The sequence below is a fragment of the Schistocerca nitens genome, chromosome 8 (genome assembly GCF_023898315.1).
Source record: "Schistocerca nitens isolate TAMUIC-IGC-003100 chromosome 8, iqSchNite1.1, whole genome shotgun sequence".
Taxonomy (NCBI): domain Eukaryota; kingdom Metazoa; phylum Arthropoda; class Insecta; order Orthoptera; family Acrididae; genus Schistocerca; species Schistocerca nitens.
This window is the reverse complement of record NC_064621.1, coordinates 69,012,093-69,034,610: the sequence shown is the minus strand read 5'-3', so window position 1 is coordinate 69,034,610 and position 22,518 is coordinate 69,012,093. Positions and strand designations below refer to the sequence as shown.

The 22,518-nt window shown below is 39.0% G+C and overlaps 1 protein-coding gene across 1 annotated transcript in view; it reads right to left on the bottom strand.

Annotated features, from left to right (window-relative positions):
• The window catches only part of LOC126198685 (FAM172 family protein homolog CG10038), a 266,737-nt gene that overhangs the window by 158,664 nt on the left and 85,555 nt on the right, over positions 1–22,518 (bottom strand). The window contains exon 4 of the mRNA XM_049935180.1: positions 18,914–19,052. Coding sequence (XP_049791137.1) covers positions 18,914–19,052 — 139 coding nt within the window. The remainder of the gene's footprint in view (positions 1–18,913; positions 19,053–22,518) is intronic.

The following is a 22,518-nucleotide window of genomic DNA, read 5'->3' as shown; positions in this document are numbered from 1 at the left end:
ATGTTCATGGCCGGTGAAAAGTATGTGTTTGGACAGTCCCACATTTATGATCTCTATGTGTACAGTAAATAAAGAACTAAATCAAGCAAAGGAAAATCCAGAATGGACTTTAACAATTTTATGAAAAGTATAGTTGCTGCTCACCAAATAGCAGTGATGCCAAGTGAAAGATAGGCACAACAAAAAGACTGTCAGAAAGTAAGCTTTTGGCCAACAAGGCCTTTGTCAAAAATAGACAACACACACACACACACACACACACACACACACACACACACACACACAGTCTCTGGCTGCTGAAGCGATTTAAAGAACTAGTGACTTTACATATCGCATTGCTCATTTGCCAGAACAGCGGTTTCATTCTTTAAGGCTGATAAGATTTGTCACCCTGTAAAGATACTGTTTTTGATTGTAGATAGCACAAACTGTTTAGTGTGTTTAGTGCATACCACGTATTGTGTAATGAAACAGAAAATATGGTAACACATTTTCGTGTTATATAACAATACAAAAAACTTTTAAATTGTGAATGTATGGTGTGCCGATCACAGTGTGATTAAATTGGTTACGAAGACAATTGTGCATGGCACTTTTGCTTGGTTTAAACTACGGGCTGATGATTTACAGTGCAGTTGACTTGATTTACTTTCATAGTCTGGATGGATTTACTGTGAAAAGAACGATGCCATAATCATAAATTATAAATCTGAGAACTGTGGCTAAACTGTGTATCAAGCATTATAATGGCAGGTTACGTCGCACATTAGTGGAAAGAAGCATATTTTATGTTTGTCATTTCATTTCATGCTAATATCCAAATTCAGATTAACTCTGAAAACATTAAGCATTCTTTTTAGATTTGCCAAGTGGTGCCCACAATCAAGCAGCTCAGGAAGATAATACCAATTATTGGATTATGTGCTCAGGGATCATAGACTAACAATGTGAATGTCACTCGCCAGCAGCATCAGCTAAGTGGAAACCATTTTGAAGGAATACTGCCTAAGCGACACTGCGAACCCCATTGTTCTAATCAGAGATGAAAAAACTCTTTACATAGAAATGACAATAACTTTTCTTGGTCATTCATTTTACATAATTGTTAATTGTCATATTGTAATGCTATTCAGCTTTATTTTCAATAGCACTCAGAACAGTAGATAATATTCCATTTCATTCACTAAATTATTTCTTTTCATTATCATAATAGCTTTGCAAACTAATTAATTTCTGACACAGTCATTTTTGCAAACAATAGCTAACAATACCAGTGAGGTAAAAGTTTTGTTTCTTTTCATTTGTCCTTAATTGCCAATTTTTCTTTATTTATGTAGTTCGTAAGTATTTACCTGCACTTGCATATTTTATTGTTCTGCATTTAACGTCATGCGTATTACTGTGCTGTGCGGATAGTGTTTGCGCACTGATCATTATTTGCCATTACATTAGTAGGCAGAAGCATGGCATGAATTGTGCAGTTTGTTTAGAAGAATATTATATCAGTGGTAATCAGTTTTATTTGGGCTATTGGGTGATCATTCGTAAGGATATAGTTTTTGGGTCATCACTTGCATGCATGAGTGTAATTTTCAGGTAAATTGGGGAAAAGTAGAGTATTCCTGGCTTCAGTTATCTTAAAATTTCTGAGAATAGCAAATTTAAAGGAGACGGACTGGAGTATTGCCACTCCAACGAGTTGGACACAGTTGGTTCTTGCTCAGTTGATGTTTGAGGAGGTACTATTTTGCATGATACAGCTACATTTTTGTGATACTAATGCAGATCCATTATCTTCACATATGATGATCACATTGTGAAAGGAGAGTGTTATTTTAGTGCTGTCCTGATAGAACCCGTAAATTTTTGGATCGAAGTTTGAAATTTAGTGGAAAGTGTAATTTGTTTTTAATTTGTCTGTATTCATTGGGTTTACAACATGAAAATTAAAGAAGATGAACAGGTAGCTAGTTTCCAGACATGGGGAAGTGAACAGGTGGTAGATAAAGATACAGGATCTGTAATGGAAAATGTAGAGAGAGGATCAATCACTAAATTAGAACCAGGTGTCAAAATAGAGGTAAATGAGAAGGATGGAATAGAAAGTATGATAACAATGCTGTTAGTGCAAGTGAAAACAATGAAAGATGGACAGAAAGAAATGAAAGAAGGGCAGAAGAAACTGGAGGAGAAAATGGAGGAAGTGCAGAAACAATTGAAGAAACAACAGAATGGGCAGATAGTTGTTGTTGTTGTGGTCTTCAGTCCTGAGACTGGTTTGATGCAGCTCTCCATGCTACTCTATCCTGTGCAAGCTTCTTCATCTCCCAGTACCTACTGCAACCTACATCCTTCTGAATCTGCTTAGTGTATGCATCTCTTGGTCTCCCCCTACGATTTTTACCCTCCACGCTGCCCTCCAATACTAAATTGGTGATCCCTTGATGCCTCAGAACATGTCCTACCAACCGATCCCTTCTTCTGGTCAAGTTGTGCCACAAACTCCTCTTCTCCCCAATCCTATTCAGTACCTCCTCATTAGTTATGTGATCTACCCATCTAATCTTCAGCATTCTTCTGTAGCACCACATTTCGAAAGCTTCTATTCTCTTCTTGTCCAAACTATTTATCGTCCATGTTTCACTTCCATACATGGCTACACTCCATACAAATACTTTCAGAAAAGACTTCCTGACACTTAAATCTATACTCGATGTTAACAAATTTCTCTTCTTCAGAAACGCTTTCCTTGCCATTGCCAGTCTACATTTTATATCCTCTCTACTTCGACCATCATCAGTTATTTTGCTCCCCAAATAGCAAAACTCCTTTACTACTTTAAGTGTCATTTCCTAATCTAATACCCTCAACATCACCCGACTTAATTCGACTACATTCCATTATCCTCGTTTTGCTTTTGTTGATGTTCATCTTATATCCTCCCTTCAAGACACCATCCATTCCGTCCAACTGCTCTTCCAAGTCCTTTGCTGTCTCTGACAGAATTACAATGTCATCGGCGAACCTCAAAGTTTTTATTTCTTCTCCATGGATTTTAATACCTACTCCGAATTTTTCTTTTGTTTCCTTTACTGCTTGCTCAATATACAGATTGAATAACATCGGGGAGAGGCTACAACCCTGTCTTACTCCCTTCCCAACCACTGCTTCCCTTTCATGTCCCTCGACTCTTATAACTGCCATCTGGTTTCTGTACAAATTGTAAATAGCCTTTCGCTCCCTGTATTTTACCCCTGCCACCTTTAGAATTTGAAAGAGAGTATTCCAGTCAACATTGTCAAAAGCTTTCTCTAAGTCTACAAATGCTAGAAATGTAGGTTTGCCTTTCCTTAATCTTTCTTCTAAGATAAGTCGTAAGGTCAGTATTGCCTCACGTGTTCCAGTATTTCTACGGAATCCAAACTGATCTTCCCCGAGGTCGGCTTCTACTAGTTTTTCCATTCGTCTGTAAAGAATTCGTGTTAGTATTTTGCAGCTGTGGCTTATTAAACTGATTGTTCGGTAATTCTCACATCTGTCAACACCTGCTTTCTTTGGGATTGGAATTATTATATTCTTCTTGAAGTCTAAGGGTATTTCGCCTGTTTCATACATCTTGCTCACCAGATGGTAGAGTTTTGTCAGGACTGGCTCTCCCAAGGCCGTCAGTAGTTCCAATGGAATGTTGTCTACTCCCGGGGCCTTGTTTCGACTCAGGTCTTTCAGTGCTCTGTCAAACTCTTCACGCAGTATCGTATCTCCCATTTCATCTTCATCTACATCCTCTTCCATTTCCATAATATTGTCCTCAAGTACATCGCCCTTGTATAGACCCTCTATATACTCCTTCCACCTTTCTGCTTTCCCTTCTTTGCTTAGAACTGGGTTTCCATCTGAGCTCTTGATGTTCATACAAGTGGTTCTCTTATCTCCAAAGGTCTCTTTAATTTTCCTGTAGGCAGTATCTATCTTACCCCTAGTGAGATAAGCCTCTACATCCTTACATTTGTCCTCTAGCCATCCCTGCTTAGCCATTTTGCACTTCCTGTCGATATCATTTTTGAGACGTTTGTATTCCTTTTTGCCTGCTTCATTTACTGCATTTTTATATTTTCTCCTTTTATCAATTAAATTCAATATTTCTTCTGTTACCCAAGGATTTCTACTAGCCCTCGTCTTTTTACCTACTTGATCCTCTGCTGCCTTCACTACTTCGTCCCTCAAAGCTACCCATTCTTCTTCTACTGTATTTCTTTCCCCCATTCCTGTCAATTGTTCCCTTATGCTCTCCCTGAAGCTCTGTACAACCTCTGGTTCTTTCAGTTTATCCAGGTCCCATCTCCTTAAATTCCCACCTTTTTGCAGTTTCTTCAGTTTTAATCTACAGGTCATAACCAATAGATTGTGGTCAGAGTCCACATCTGCCCCTGGAAATGTCTTACAATTTAAAACCTGGTTCCTAAATCTCTGTCTTACCATTATATAATCTATCTGATACCTTTTAGTATCTCCAGGGTTCTTCCATGTATACAACCTTCTATCATGATTCTTAAACCAAGTGTTAGCTATGATTAGGTTGTGCTCTGTGCAAAATTCTACCAGGCGGCTTCCTCTTTCATTTCTTAGCCCCAATCCATATTCACCTACTACGTTTCCTTCTCTCCCTTTTCCTACACTCGAATTCCAGTCACCCATGACTATTAAATTTTCGTCTCCCTTCACTATCTGAATAATTTCTTTTATTTCATCGTACATTTCTTCAATTTCTTCGTCATCTGCAGAGCTAGTTGGCATATAAACTTGTACTATTGTAGTAGGTGTGGGCTTCGTATCTATCTTGGCCACAATAATGCGTTCACTAAGCTGTTTGTAGTAGCTTACCCGCGTTCCTATTTTCCTATTCATTATTAAACCTACTCCTGCATTACCCCTATTTGACTTTGTGTTTATAACTGTTCGCAAAAATGTAGTTAGACAGGGGCGACTCTAGAAGTCGGTCCAGGGGGGGGGGGGGGGGGGGGGGGATCTAACGGGAGGTGGGGAGGGGGTTTGGGGTAATGGAATATCACTTAACAAAAGGAGAGTTGGGGTCCTCCACCGACAAATTGGTGAAATCCGTTGTTACTTAAAGTAGTTTTTGATAACTGTTTTGCAGTGCAGTGTAAAAAATGTGTATTAATAAATAATAAGATGCTCATTTTAAGTTAAATTATATTTATTGGTTTAAATAGTAAGCTATTTGCCGCTCTTATTCTTTTGTTAAAATGTGTTTGAAATACAAAAATTATAAAAAAAGACAATCTGTTGGAGTTATATATTCACTCATTTCTGAAGTAATTTTATTCAGTGTAATACAATACTCCATTGGGGGGACTATAGCGCCCCCCCCCCCCTGCCCTTGCCACTGCCCCTGTAGCTAGACAAAAAAATTCAAACAATGCTTGAAGGACTTTAAAATGGAGTTGGAAGATGAATTAGAAAAGAAAATACTGAAGTTCAAGTTGGAGGCAAGTCAAGATTCTGATAACTTCAAAGATAATGCTAAAGAGACATTCAAGGGAACAGAATTTCAATTAAATGACAAACAAAAAAATTTGAGATTGTTACAACAGAATGAGTAGAATGCTTGGATAAAGATACTGAAGCCCAAGCTAATGAGTGTAAACATGAGAATACTGAACTTAAAGGCTATTGCAATCAAATATTTCAGGCACATAGTAAAAAGACTAAAGCCAAAGTGGAAGAAATTGAAGAGGCTACTTCTGTTATTGTGAATAGGTAGGAAATTTAGAGAGAATAGTACAAGATAAAAATTACACAGTGTCATTGGTGAGAGTGCAGGTAAGGGATGGCGGTAGTTTTAATAATATAGTGTCTGATCCCAGTGGAAATTTGCATTCTGTGTCTTTTGCAAGTAGTTTGAAAAGTCATTTTACAGCAGATTGGATACAGAAAGATAAACTGACAAGGGTGTGTGCTTGCTCAAAGGGAGAAAATTTAGACTGGGGAACAGATGAACCAGATAACAATGAGACTTTGAGGAATGTGTGTCAGCATTTCTGGAACACAGCTGGTCCAAAGGAAAACAAAGTGATATTATAAAGCTTTTAAAAAGGCTGCATGGTGTGACAGGCGAAATAGGGAGAGTGTGAAAAAGGATTGTTGAAAGTTGGATCAGTAAATTGAAACATTTGGATGGTTCCCAGAGTGAAAGGGATATTATAGAGGTATTAAGCGTGAAGTTATCTCGTAATAAGAATGTGGATTGATAGGTCATTATCATAATAATAATGTTACAGATTTTCCGAATACAGTGAGGGGTGTACATGGTGGCAAACAAATTGTTCATTTCAAGAAACCAGAGATTCTGAGTGGTACCATGAAAACAGAGATTATACAAACAGAGTAAATCAAATAAATGTGACAGGCAGAGGACGAAGAGGTCAAAACAGTTACAGGGGTAACAACAAGAGGTCATTACAGAATGAGAGAGTCCTAGATGAGAAACAGACTCCTGGAACTGTGAGGGCTCTTTCTGGGGTGGGTCAAACTTTCAGGCCTATGTATGTTATAAGCTGCCATAGTGAAACTGGAGGCTTAGTAATTTCTAGTGATAGTAATACTGGTTATGGTGATATGATGTGTGGAAATCAGAACTTGGTGATTGAAGAGATTGTGCCTGAAACTGATTATGGAAATGATGTGGGATCAGTGGGGTCATGTACGGAAATGTTTTCCCAGGTGCATGATGGTGTTAGAGAATATGAGGAGCAGAAGTGAGAAAGAAGGGAGGAAAAAGTGGTGTTATAAAATCAAAATATAATAACAGTGATGAAGAAAATATTTGTCATAACAGTATTGGTGAAGAGGAAGATGAAATGTTACAAGGTGATGCATTTCTATTACACAATAGCTTGCAGAAATTAGAAACTGTTGAGGAGAAGACTAACACACACACTCTGAACCATGAAACATATGTAGCTGATGAGGAGAAAATTAATGGTTTCGTTATTAGTAAAGACAGGTATATGGTAACTTATAATGACAAGGAAATAAGTTTATGTGCAATACAAAAGGAGACAGAAGAAGTTATAAATCTAAAACCAAGCTGGACACAGCAATACTCAGCAAGACTTATTACATGAGATAGGTGGTGGTGACGATATTAGTCAGACAATCTTTTGAGAAAACTGGTATCTATGGCAGAGAAAAGACAAATCTTTTGGACACTGATAGCGAAGTTAGTGCAGTTGTAGAGAGCTATTTTATTACTGTAAATGAGCATATCAATCCAATAGATGCGCCAGTAGTGTGACTATAAATAATGGGTGCTACTGGCAAATTAAATATAGTTGTTAAGTGACAAATAATTTTGGAATCTGAAATTGGGGGCATAAGTTTGTTGCACAACTTTTTTGTGGTTCATGGTTTGAGTGTACCTTTTATGGATTGGTTAATGGAGTGTAAAGCAGAAATTAAATGTGGTGACAGTTTTTGTTTGTTCTGAGAGTGAAGGTTCAAAACTGAGTGTGAATTTGAGGATCTGGTAGTAAGATAGTAACAGTTTATTGGGACACCTGGTAATAAGGATGACGCCAACAGGAACTGATTTTGGAGGATTAAGAGTTGAACCTGGACTATGCCTGTGATAAAGATGAAAGTGAGTAGAAGAATTAGAGAACCAAATGGTAACAGTTGAAGGATTAAATGAACAACAGAAAGAAGAATTAAGAGAAGTTATGGGTAAATAGGGAATTTCTCTCTGTCAAACCGGGTAAAGCTAATAAATTTGAATGTAAGCTAGATATAGAACTGCACAAGCCTTCTGGAAGAAAACATTTTACTACACCATTTGCAATAAGAAAAGTACTGTACAATGAAACAAAAAGAAAACAAAGCACTAGGATCAGAGTTGAGTTCCAAAAATAATGGTATATGTGGATGACTTGTTGAGAACAACTAAATCATGGGAAGAACATTGTAAGCTGCTGAACAAATTGTTTCAAGATTTTTAGAGGGGGGGAAAAAAGAAAAAGAAAAGGGGGGGGGGGGCAGCATGACACTTAGTCTTAAGAAGTGCGAGTCTGTTCAAAAAGAGATAAAATTTTTAGGTAGAATTTTGTCCATTGCTGGTATTGGAGCTCATTTGGAAAAGATGAAAGCGATCAAGGAATGACTATCTCCAACACATTGGAAGAAAATATGTTCTTTTCTACATCTGTGTAATTTTTAAAAAATTTTATGTTGACACAGTTTTTAACAACCCTAGTTTAAATAAATTATTGGGTCCTAATGTAGCTTTTGTTGGACAAATGAGTGTCAAAAGGCTTTTAATGAATTTAAGGAGGCTTTGACGGAGAGGATTTTACAGCATCCTGATCTCAGCCAGTCATTTCATTTAAGAACTGATTCAAATGGATACATACATACATACATACATACATACATACATCCTTGTTCCATATATCATGAATACAGCATTTCGTAATGATGTGGAACGTGTCACTTTAACCTAAGTTTTCTTGACACAAAATAGTAATAGTAATAATAATAATAATTATTATTATTATTATTATTATTATTGTTATTATTATTATTTTTATAGTTACTACCTCATATCTAAGAATTCATCTATTGAATGGAAGGAGTTGTCATTCAGAAATTCTTTTCATTTGCTTTTAAATGTTGGTTGGCTATCTGTCAGACTTTTAATACTATTTGGCAAATGACCAAAGATTTTTGTGGCAGCATAATTCACTCCCTTTTCTGGGCCAAAGTGAGATTTAATCCAGAATAGTGAAGATCATCCTTTTTCTAGTGATGTAGCTATGCACTTTGGTGTTATTTTTGAATTGAGATGGGTTATTAATGACAAATTTCATAAGTGAATATATGTATTGCGAAGGTACTGTGAATATCCCAAATTCCTTAAATAAATGTCTGCAAGGTGATCTTGGGTGGGCTCCAGCTATTATTCTGATTACACACTTTTGTGCAATGAATACCTCTTAATGATGAATTGCCCCAAAGTATGATGTCATTTGAAAGCAGTGAATAATAATAGGCATAGTAGGCTAATTTACTGATATGTTTAACACCAAAATTTGCAATAACACTAATAGCATAAGTAGCTGAACCTAACCGTTTCCGCAGATCATCGATGTATTTCTTCCAATTAAATTTCTCATCAATGCACACACCCAGAAATTTTGAGTATTCTGCCTTAGCAACAAACTTCTGTTCATAGTCTATATTCATTAACGGTGTTATGCCATTTACTGTACAGAATTGTGTAAGCTGTGTTTTCTCAAAATTTAGTGAGAGTCCATTTGCAGACAACAACTTAATAATTTTCTGAAAGACATTATTTGCAATTTCCTCAGCTGATTCTTGCTTGTTGGGTGTAATTACTATACTTGTATCATCAGCAAAAAGAGCTAGCTTTGCATCTTCAAGAATATAGAGTGGCAAGTCGTCAATGTATGTGCTAACAACAATAAGGGACCCAAGACTGAACCCTGTGGGGGCACCATTCTTGATACCTCCCCAGTAGGAAGACTCTGCTGGTTTTCGCAGACTATCTGTACTGTTAATTCCAACCTTCTGCATTCTTCCAGCTAAGTATGAATTAAACTGTTTGTGCATTGTCCCACTCATACCACAATACTTAAGCTTGTGTTGTTGTTTGTTGTCGTCTTCAGTCCTGAGACTGGTTTGATGCAGCTCTCCATGCTACTCTATCCTGTGCAAGCTTCATCATCTCCCAGTACCTACTGCAACCTACATCCTTCTGAATCTGCTTAGTGTATTCATCTCTTGGTCTCCCTCTACGATTTTTACCCTCCAGGCTGACCTCCAGTACTAAATTGGTGATCCCTTAATGCCTCAGAACATGTCCTACCAACCGATCCCTTCTTCTAGTCAAGTTGTGCCACAAACTCCTCTTCTCCCCAATTCTATTCAGTACCTCCTCATTAGTTATGTGATCTACCCATCTAATCTTCAGCATTCTTCTGTAGCACCACATTTCGAAAGCTTCTATTTTCTTCTTGTCTAAACTAGTTATCGTCCATGTTTCACTTCCATACATGGCTACGTTCCATACAAATACTTTCAGAAACGACTTCCTGACACTTAAATCAATAATTGATGTTAACAAATTTCTCTTCTTCAGAAACACTTTCACCGCCATTGCTGGTCTACATTTTATATCCTCTCTACTTCAACCATCATCAGTTATTTTGCTGCCCAAATAGCAAAACTCCTTTACTACTTTAAGTGTCTCATTCCCTGATCTAATTCCCTCAGCATCACCCGACTTAATTCGACTACATTCCATTATCCTCATTTTGCTATTGTTGATGTTCATCTTATATCCTCCTTTCAAGACACTGTCCATTCCATTCAACTGCTCTTCCAAGTCCTTTGCTGTCTCTGACAGAATTACAATGTCATCGGCGAACCTCAAAGTTTTTATTTCTTCTCCATGGATTTTAATACCTACTCCAAACTTTTCTTTTGATTCCTTTACTGCTTGCTCAATATACACATTGAATAACATCAGGGAGAGGCTACAACCCTGTCTCACTCCCTTCCTAACCACTGCTTCCTTTTCATGCCCCTCGACTCTTATAACTGCCATCTGCTTTCTGTGCAAATTGTAAATAGTCTTTCGCTCCCTGTATTTTACCCCTGCCACCTTCAAAATTTGAAAGAGAGTATTCCAGCCAACATTGTCAAAAGCTTTCTCTAAGTCTACAAATGCTAGAAACATAGGTTTGCCTTTCCTTAATCTTTCTTCTATGATAATTCGTAGGGTCAGTATTGCCTCACGTGTTCAAATATTTCTACGGAATCCAAACTGAACTTCCCCGAGGTTGGCTTCTACCAGTTTTTCCATTCGCCTGTAAAGAATTCACGCTAGCATTTTGCAGCTGTTACTTATTAAACTGATAGTTCTGTAGTTTTCACATCTGTCAACACCTGCTTTCTTTGGGATTGGAATTATTATATTCTTCTTGAAGTCTGAGGGAATTTCGCCTGTCTCATACATCTTGCTCACTAGATGGTAGAGTTTTGTCAGGAATGGCTCTCCCAAGGCTGTCAGTAGTTCTAATGGAATGTAGTCTACTCCCGGGGCCTTGTTTCGACTTAGGTCTTTCAGTGCTCTCTCAAACTCTTCATGCAGTATTATATCTCCCATTTCATCTTCATCTACATCCTCTTCCATTTCCATAATATTCTCCTGAAGAACGTCACCCTTGTATAGACCCTCTGTATACTCCTTTCACCTTTCTGCTTTCCCTTCTTTGCTTAGAACTGGGTTTCCATCTGAGGTCTTGATATTCATGCAAGTGGTTCTCTTTTCTCCAAAGATCTCTTTAATTTTCCTGTAGGCAGTATCCAACTTACACCTCGTGAGATAAGCCTCTACAGCCTTACATTTGTACTCTACCAATCCCTGCTTAGCCATTTTGCACTTCCTGTCGATCTCATTTTTGAGACGTTTGTATTCCTTTTTGCCTGCTTCACTTACTGCAATTTCGTATTTTCTCCTTTCATCAATTAAAATCAGTATCTCTTCTGTTACCCAAGGATTTCTACTAGCCCTCGTCTTTTTACCTACTTGATCCTCTGCTGCCTTCACTACTTCATCCCTCAAAGCTACCCATTCTTCTTCTACTGTATTTCTTTCCCCCATTCCTGTCAATTGTTCCCTTATGCTCTCCCTGAAACTCTGTACAACCTCTGGTTCTTTCAGTTTATCCAGGTCCCATCTCCTTAAATTCCCACCTTTTTGCAGTTTCTTCAGTTTTAATCTACAGTTCATAACCGATAGACTGTGGTCAGAGTCCACATCTGCCCCAAGAAATGTCTTACAGTTTAAACCCTGGTTCCTAAATCTCTGTCTTACCATTATATAATCTATCTGAAACCTTTTAGTATCTCCAGGGTTCTTCCATGTATACGACCTTCTTTCATGATTCTTGAACCAAGTGTTAGCTATGATTAAGTTATGCTCTGTGCAAAATTCTACCAGGTGGCTTCCTCTTTCATTTCTTAGCCCTAATCCATATTCACCTACTACCTTTCCTTCTCTTCCTTTTCCTACTGTTGAATTCCAGTCACCCCTGACTATTAAATTTTCGTCTCCCTTCACTACCTGAATAATTTCTTTGATCTCATCATACATTTCATCAATTTCTTCATCATCTGCAGAGCTAGTAGGCATATAAACTTGTACTACTGTAGTAGGCGTGGGCTTCGTGTTTATCTTGGTCACAATAATGCGTTCACTATGCTGTTTGTAATAGCTTAACCGCACTCCTATGTTTTTTATGCATTATTAAACCTACTCCTGCATTACCCCTATTTGATTTTGTATTTGTAACCCTGTATTCACCTGACCAAAAGTCTTGTTCCTCCTGCCACAACAATGATTTCCATAACACTTCTACCTAAAGGAATAAGTACAAGGAAACGGAGACTTAGTACACGAGGAATTAAGAAATGAAAACTTACATAAAAGGACTAAAACAATAAGAGACAGAAAGGTGGTTATCTGGGATTCTATGCAAATTATTATTATATTATATTGTATTCCAGTGAAAATAGATGAAATTAGTTCTTTTGCAGACTGTGCCATGATATTTCTGTTATTGATAGGATAATTAAGAAATTCAGGAGGAATGGAAATTACATTCTTATGTTTATCTCTCGTAATGACAACTGGTAAGCAAGTTTGGTACAAGCTCAAAAGATGATAGTAGTTTTTAAGTTATGATGGCTTACATGAATACAAACAACGTATTTCATTTGTGTTTGAGACATTGTACCATAAGAGGTTTGAGAGAACATCACATGATAAAATGGAGGCACTTGTGAAAATAACACTACAGACATATATAGGTTTTCCCCCTTTTTCTATATTTCCTTTTACTTATTTCCTGCTTTATTTTCATCATACACTGAAAGGGTGTCAGAATCTTTGAAAGTGTTATGTCAACCAAGATATACACCCGATTGGTGTAGAACCATATCAATAAGAGAAAAAAATGTTCAAATGTGTGAGAGATCTTATGGGACTTAACTGCTAAGGTCATCAGTCCCTAAGCTTACACACTACTTAACCTAAATTATCCTAAGGACAAACACACACACCCATGCCCGAGGGAGGACTCGAACCTTCGCCGGGACCAGCCGCACAGTCCATGACTGCAGCGCCTTAGACGGCTCGGCTAATCCCGCGCGGCTAAGTCAACAGAGAAAGCATCAAGAAAGAGTTGGGAGTGAGAAGAACAGAGTGGAGGTGACAGTCATGCCACACATGGACTGCTACACATAGTGTTTGTGGCCATGTTCATTGTTGCATGCTGATAAATAAACTGGGATTAACTGTGCAAACACCAAGCATTTCTGTTAGATTCGCAAGAGGTATCCATCATCAAGGACCTTAGGAAGACAATACCAATTATTGGATTATACGCTCAAGAATCATGGAGTAATGACGTGGACGTCGATGACTCGCTCGCAGCATAGCTAATTGGAAACTGTTCTGAAGGAGCGTTGGCTAAGACACACCGTGATCCACATTGTCCTAATCAGTGACTTAAAAACTCTTTATATAGTAACAACACTAACTTTTCTTGGTCATTCATTTTATGTATTTGTAAACTGTCATATTGTATTGCTATTTAGTTTTATTTTCAATACAGTTCAGAACAGTAGATAAAACTTAGTTTCAATCATTGAATTATTTCTTTTCATATCATGTTAACTCGGCAAACACATTAATTTTGCAAATAGTAGCTACCAATACTAATGAGATAAAAGTTAAACAGTTTTGTTTCTTTTCATCTGCTTTTAATTGCCAATGTTTCTTTATTTATGTAGTTTGTGAGTGTTTATCCACCTTTGCATGTTTTATTATTCTGCATTTAATCTCACGTAAGTTCCTGCATTGTGTTGTTGATGTCTGTGCACTGTGCATTATCCGCCATTACATTAAAAGATGGACACACGCCATGAGTTTCTGTTTCCTTAGGAGAATATTTTAACAGGTGTGATATGTTTGATTTTGGCTAACGGGTGATCAATCGTAATGTTATAGTTTCTGAGTAATTACTTCCATGCAAGAGTGTAATGTTCAGTTAAATTGAGAAAAAGTGGTGTATTCCTGTTTTCAGTTATCTTAAAATTTCCGGTTGAAATAAATTTAAGAGAGACAAATAAAGGTATTGTCAGTCCAACTATTTGGACACTGTGATTTCTAGCTCAGTTGATGTTTGAGGAGGTAATGTTTTGGTTGATACAGCTACAGTTTGTGATACCACTGACCTGTTATCTTCACATTACATGCATGAGGATACGGTAAGGAGCAAGGACAACAATTTCAAACCAACGGTTTTTTAGTAAAGCTCCATTTATGAAGAAAGCTACTGGAAGATAAATAATATTACACAAAATGTTAATTATTGGACGTCTAGTAATCATAAGTGTAGTCTCATTATCTACTGTGATCAAATAGTATAATAACTATTTTCCCTACATTATAGTCACAAGTTAATGAATAACTACTGGTGTTCCATCAGGTAAGTTCCAGGGTGTTCAAAGGGACAGTAAACTGAGATTGGACCAACATGTGAATTAGTTAACCAAAAATCTAAGTTCTGTTTGCTTCTCACTGAGAAAATCCTCTCATTATGTTGACCTGCAGACAGAGTTCATACTTCATGTAATTTTATCGCTTATTACATGGCACAGAGAGAAGAAGGAGAAAATGGGCAGAGAAAGGGAAGATGAGGAGATGGACAGGGAGAGCGGGAAGAAGAGATGACATGGAAAGAAAGGAAGGAGGAAGAGAGAGAGAGAGAGAGAGAGAGAGAGAGAGAGAGAGAGGGAGCAACAAGAGATGAACGGTGGGGGTGGGGGCTTCATGAAGAACCTTACCGTGACTGTGAACATGAAGCAATTGTCAATGTCACCCAACCCATACTTGCTCGTAGTTCTATAAAGAATTATGCAACAAGAGCTAAAGAAAAGAATAATTAAGGAAAATGCAACCCTCCCTTTTCCAGCAGCATTCTATTCTGATAAAAAATAGTTGTCTGTGACCTAGACATGAACTATCTCTCAAAGCTAATTTATATATTTTGTGCATATTAATAAACAGTACCTGAAGATATAGATATCAATTAATGCAAAAACAATGGATCTGAACAACTTGTAAAATTATTCTCAGCATGAAATTTTGACTCTGCAGTGGAACGGGCTCCGGTACGAAACTTCCTGGCAGATTAAAACTGTGTGCTGGATCGAGACTCAAACTCGGGACAGAGGCCAAAGGTACCAAGTTCAAGGCTCGGTCTCGCACACAGTTTTAATCTGCCAGGAAGTTTCATATCAGAGCACACTCTGCTGCAGAGTGAAAATTTCATTTTGGAAACATCCCTCAAGCTGTGGCTAGGCCACATCTCTGATGTGTTCTTTCTTCCTGTGTTCTTGCACAGTTTGCAGGAGAGCTTCTGTGAAGTTTGGAAGGTAAGAGATGAGGTACTAACTGAAGTAAAGCTGTGAAGACAAGCCGTGAGTTGTGTTTGGGTAGCTCAGTCAGTAGAGTACTTGCTCCAAAAAGGGGAAGGTCATGAATTTGAGTCTCAGTCCGGCACACACTTTTAATCTGTTAGGAAGTTTCATTTTGTAAAATTATTATTGCAGTGAAACAGTGGCAGTTAAAGGTGGGATATAAACAATGTTATGAAAAGGGTAGACCGCTACTCACTATAAAAACGATGCATTGAGTTGTAGACGAGCGAAACGAAAAGTCTTACACACTTATCTTTTGTCCAAAGCCTTCTTCAGAAAATAAATGTAAAGACACATATATTCACACAAGCTATCAAACCTCACATAAAAACTGATCAGACCGTCATCTAATGAGGGCTGATAGCTAGTCAGACAAATGCACAGTGCATGCAGCACTGGTGAGCGTGCCGTATGTGTGTAGAATGGGGAAGGTGGGCGATCTATCCGAGTTTCACTGAGGGTAGATTGTGATGGTCCGCAGGCTGTATGACTTTCGGGTGTTTGAGGAGTGCAGTGGTGAGTGCCTTCAACATGTGGGGAAACCAAGATGAAACAATGCCCACACATTGTGGCATTGGCGGCACCCCTCATTACAGATACTGGACGTCGTATGCAAGGCAGACTGGTAAAAGAGGAAAGGTGGCAAACTGTGGCGAAACTAACATCAGATATAAATGCTGGGTAGAATACAAGTGTGTCTGAACACATAGTGCACCAAACACTCCTAATGATGAACCTCCATAGCTGACGACCCATGCGTGTGCCAATGTTAACACAACATCAGCAACTACGACTGAAATGGGAATGTGACCATCGGCACTGGATGTTGGCACAGTGGCATAGCATTGCAGGGTCTGATGAATCCTGATAACTTCTTCATCATGCCAACTGGAGGGCGCAAATCCGTCATCTTCCAGGGAACAGTTCTTTGATACCCATACTGCAGGACAGACACAATCTAGTAGTGGGTTCATTATGCTATCAGGAACATTAATGTGGGCATCCATGGGTCCATTGAAGCCTGTGCAAGGCACCATGAAGGCCAAGGAGTATCTTACACTGGTTGCAGACCACATACACACCTTCACCTTCATGACGATGATGTTTCCCAATGGCAGTGGTATTTTTCAACACGATAATGCACCATGTCACAATGTCAAGAGTACAATGGAGTGGTTCAAGGAACACAGTGGACAGTTCCAATTGATGAGCTGGCCCGCCAACTTGCCAGACCTGAATCTGATCAGAGACATCCGGTATGTGGTTGAACGTAGCGTCAGACCTCATCAGCCCCCTCCTGAAATTAACAGAAATTAGGTGTGCAGATGTGGTGCTAAATCCCTCTAACGACCTACCAAGGCGTCACTGCTTCCATGCTATGACGCATTGCTGCTGTTATCTGTGCCAAAGGTGGTCGTACCGGCTATTAGGTAGATAGTTATAACGTCCTGGCTGATCAATGTGCATGACGACTCTTTTGAGCTGCTGAGGCCAGGAGGCTGCAAGAGAGGGAGTGAGGAAAGGAACAGGGTGTAAGGGAAAGAACAGGGAATGAGGAAAGGAACAGGGAGTGAGCAAAGGAGAGCAGCAGAGATGGGAAAGGAACATTGGGGTTGGCCGAGAGAAAAGCAAAATTGGGAGAAGATGATAGGACAGAGGGATCGGAAACTGGTTGAGGGTGTAGGGCCAGTAGGTTAACTCATGTTGAGGCTGGAATGATTTCATGAGTAGAGAATGTATGGTAAGTGTAACTCCCTTCTGAGCATTTCAGAGAAACTGGTAGTGGAGGGGAGGATCCAGAGGCCTAGGTTGTGAAGCAGCCACTGAAATCAAACATGTTATGTGCAGCTGCATGTTCTGCCACAGAGTGGTCAACTTTTTCCTTGGCTGCAGTGGCTGTTCATCCTGATGGGCAGCTAATTCGTAGCCATACCAATATAAAAAAAAAAAACTGTACAGATTTCAATATAGCTGGTATATGACAAGGTTGCTTTCACAGACTGCACAGCCTCTTATGGGGTAGGAACAGCCTGTAACAGAACTGGAACAGGAAGTGCTAGGAGGGTGGACTGAGTAGCACTTGCATCTATGTCTTCCACATGGATCATATACATTGCATTCCGACTCAGTAGCTGGAGAGAGCTACCACTTATGCTTGAGGAATGCTTGCTTGTATGAATGTAAGTGTTTTCTTTTCTTTTCTGAAGGTGGTTTCACCTGAAAGCTACACGTACAACATTCTTTTTTATTGTGCCTGCCTGCAGCTCAATATGTCATCTTTATAGTGAAGAACACTTTTCATAACACTATTATTAGTGTAGTGATTATGATCTCATCATGTGTTTCCATAGCTATGATTATTTGTTTTACCATAAAAATTGCAATTAAGTACTCATTGCTGTTACTTACTTGATTGGGATCTTAATTAAAATTTGTCATTCTTATTCTGTATTTTATGTAAATGTTCACTCAGAAGATAATTTTATGCTCAACAGAGTAAATACCAATAAAGAGCAAACCAGTGAATCAATCAACCAGAAATTCCACTGTGGTATCAATGTGCTTTTAACAACAAAAAGTAATAAACCTTTGCACTGTGTCTGGTTTGCCATTCAGACTTTGGTTGTACCTACTACCACTGGATTGTAACTCACCAGTTTTCATCTTGTGAGTTGTTGTCTTAGTGTCTGATGAACTTATCTATTTGCCAGTTTATGATTCCATAAGTATTTCAGGTGTTTATGTCAAGTTTATTGTGGAAACAAATTTCAAGTGTCATCTATGCAGGTTAATTGCTTTTATTACAGTTTTAAATGATAAGGTCAGCCAACAGCATACTTTCAGCCCCATACCAGAGGCAACGTTTGCCTGCTGGAAGGAAGGAGGGAAGTTCCACGGAATAAGAGCTACCAGCTGAACAATTCAGGTATATCTTATGCACTGTCTCACAGATGCAGTCTCCCAATCCTCCTCTTCTACTTTCCAAATCTCTATGATGTAACAGTAAGGTGTGGGCAGATCAATAAGAAGTATTTCTGACTGAGCTATTCAGGCACATCTTCAAAGGCAAGGCTACAGGATGAAGTTCAAGTCTGCCACACAATTTTAATCAGTAAAGAAATTTATATCTTCCTTTCTTTTCTTTTTTTTTAATTGTCATATAAATGAAACACTTTATTTTGCAAAATGAACTTACTTATTAGATTTCCAACTTTTTTCAGTAACAAAAATGAAATCTCAAAGCGGCCCATGAGGGATAATGCAGACACTGCATTTTGAGAAATATGCAGCACAATCACAAGCTTAAAAATAAATGAAGCATACACACCTTTATTTTAACTTCTTTGCCATCAATCTCTCTTGTGTTGTCATTAGTATTGAAAATTATCACTCCATATCCACATTCTATGGCTTTCTTGATATAAGGAATCTGTGTACCAGTTTTAAGACTGTCATTTATTATCAAGCTGGAAGGAAACAAACGTTGCATTTGTTAGTACAGTCAATCTTTTTTCTGTCATTTATCAGTACAAGTAAGAACAGTGGCCTCTAATGTTAAAGAAACAAACATAGGAAATGAATAGCAACAAGCCTGTGGCAGGTTGAGGCTTTGAGTCAGTTGATGAGAACACACAGGGTTTGAGTCCTGACTCAGCACATAGTTTGAACTTGTCACACAACCATCTAAGGCAATGTTCTATGCAAACACAGAAATTTTTTGAGAAAAACATCAGATATTCATGATGATAGTTACACTGACGTTTGCAAAATCTGATACACAAAATTAATATAGTTATGTGGAAGAACTTATTGTGTTTGGCACTGTTTTACTGTAGTTCCAATTCAAAGTAAGAACTTTGTGCACATAAACAGCTAGAACTGTAAGATGCAAATACTTCTAGTAACAAGATGGATACACAGGACAATTTACTCAACAGCTGGAGACCATCTTAAAGAGGGATATCATATGCCAAGCACAACAGAGAAAGATATGAGCACCATAAAAATAAGTAAAAACAGACATCTCCCCAATTTTCAAGAAAGCTACCAATGGAGAGACATCTACAAACGTTAAAGTAACCTCTAGTGTGCCACAGGGGAGTGTTATGGGATCATTGCTTTTCACAGTATATATAAATGACCTAGTTGATAGTGTCGGAAGTTCCATGCGGCTTTTCGCGGATGATGCTGTAGTATACAGAGAAGTTGCAGCATTAGAAAATTGTAGCGAAATGCAGGAAGATCTGCAGCGGATAGGCACTTGGTGCAGGGAGTGGCAACTGTCCCTTAACATAGACAAATGTAATGTATTGCGAATACATAGAAAGAAGGATCCTTTATTGTATGATTATATGATAGCGGAACAAACACTGGTAGCAGTTACTTCTGTAAAATATCTGGGAGTATGCGTGCGGAACGATTTGAAGTGGAATGATCATATAAAATTAATTGTTGGTAAGGCGGGTGCCAGGTTGAGAGTCATTGGGAGAGTGCTTAGAAAATGTAGTCCATCAACAAAGGAGGTGGCTTACAAAACACTCGTTCGACCTATACTCGAGTATTGCTCATCAGTGTGGGATCCGTACCAGATCGGGTTGACGGAGGAGATAGAGAAGATCCAAAGAAGAGCGGCGCGTTTCGTCACAGGGTTATTTGGTAACCGTGATAGCGTTACGGAGATGTTTAGCAAACTCAAGTGGCAGACTCTGGAAGGGAGGCGCTCTGCATCGCGGTGTAGCTTGCTCGCCAGGTTTCGAGAGGGTGCGTTTCTGGATGAGGTATCGAATATATTGCTTCCCTCTACTTATACCTCCCGAGGAGATCACGAATGTAAAATTAGAGAGATTAGAGCGCGCACGGAGGCTTTCAGACAGTCATTCTTCCCGCGAACCATACGCGACTGGAACAGGAAAGGGAGGTAATGACAGTGGCACGTAAAGTGCCCTCCGCCACACACCGTTGGGTGGCTTGCGGAGTATGAATGTAGATGTAGATGTAGATGTACCACATACACAAAGCACTAACACATGCAGAAACTCCAACTGGGAGAAGAGAGACGAGGACGGGGTGCGGCGTGAATGGACTCCATCTCTGCCACATTTGATGTTACAACACCAACATGTCCCTGACATTTTATACCATGCATCTACAATGAAGTGCCAAAGAAACTGGTAACAGGCAAGCATATTCACATACGCAGATATGTAAACTGGCAGAATACGGTACTGCAGTCGGCAATGCCTATATAAGACAAGTGTCTGGTGCAGTTTTTAGATTGGTTACTGCTGCTACAGTGGCACGTTATCAAGATTTAAGTGAATTTGAATGTCGTGCTATGGTCGGTGCACAAGCGATGGGACATAGCATCTCCTAGGTAGCGATGAAGTGGGCATTTTCCAATATGACCATTTCATGAGTGTACTGTAAATATCAGGAATCTGGTAAAACATCAAATCTCTGACATCACTGCAGCCGAAAAAAGATGCAAGAACAGGACCAACAATGATTGAAGAGAATCATTCAATGTGACAGAATTGCATCCCTTCTACAAACTGCTGCAGATTTCAATGCTTGGCCATCAACAAGAGGCAGTATGTGAACCATTCAACATAACATCATTGATATGGGCTTTCGGAACCAAAAGCCCACTCGCGTACCCTTGATGACTGCACGACACAAAGCTTTACACCTCGCCTGTGCCCATCAACAGCAACATTGGACCATTGATGACTGGAAACATGCTGCCTAGTTGGATGAGTCCCGTTTCAAACTGTATCGAGCGGATGGATGTGCATGGCTACAGAGACAACCTCATGAATCCATGGACCTGGCATGTAATCAAGGGACTGTTCAAGCTGGTGGAGACTCTAATGGTGTGGGGTGAGTGCAGTTGGAGTGACATGGGGCCCCCTGATATGTCTAGATACAACTCTGACAGTTGACACATACTTAAGCATTCTGTCTGATCACCTGCAGCCATTCATGTCCATTGCGCATTCCAATGGATTTGGGCAGTTCCAGCAGGACAATGTGACACCCCACACGTCCAGAATTGCTACAGAGTGGCTCCAGGAACACTCTTCCAAGTTTAAACACTTCCGCTGGTCACCAAACTCCCCAGACATGAACATTACTGAGCATATCTGGGATGCCTTGTAATGTGCTGTTCAGAGGAGATATCCACCCCCTCGTACTCTTGTGGATTTATGGACAGCCCTGCAGGATTCATGGTGTCAATTTCCTCCAGCAACACTCCAGACATTAGTCAAATCCATGCCACATCGTGCTGCGGCACTTCTGCATGCTTGCAGGGGCCCTAGAACTGTACACTGGCAGTGACTGAACTCAAACCAACAGTGACTCATAGTCTGCAGATGATTACAGATTCGGTACTAGGCACCCCCAACAGCAGGAAAAGTTTAACAATTATCATTTTCTTACGTCACTATACCAGATGTTAATTTCAACCTACAACAGTCCACACTTGATCATACTGGGTTGTTCCTGTTTATAACTATCTTCAACTTCAGATAATTCAATCCATGGCCAATTTGTTTTCAGCATCGGAAGAATAATGTGTTATGCATTTTGATTTTTACTACAGCCAGCAACTGATCCAGTTTCAACATGACATACTGCCTGTTTGTTCCATACATGTGAGATCCTGCTAGTAGTCTACTGGCATTTAAAAAACTGCAATTACAGAATGTACCGCAGCCCACTAGCTGTTATTAACCTATGAAATGACAGTGATTTACAACTACTTCTGCTTCAACACATTTCATGCAACCGTCACTAGATTAAGCTTCCCTAAATAAGCATTATTTATAACGGAGCTCAGGCAATTCATTCATTCATTCATTCATTCATTCATTCACTGATGGTTCATCTGATAATGATATAGGATTTGTCATCACAATACAATGAAAATAA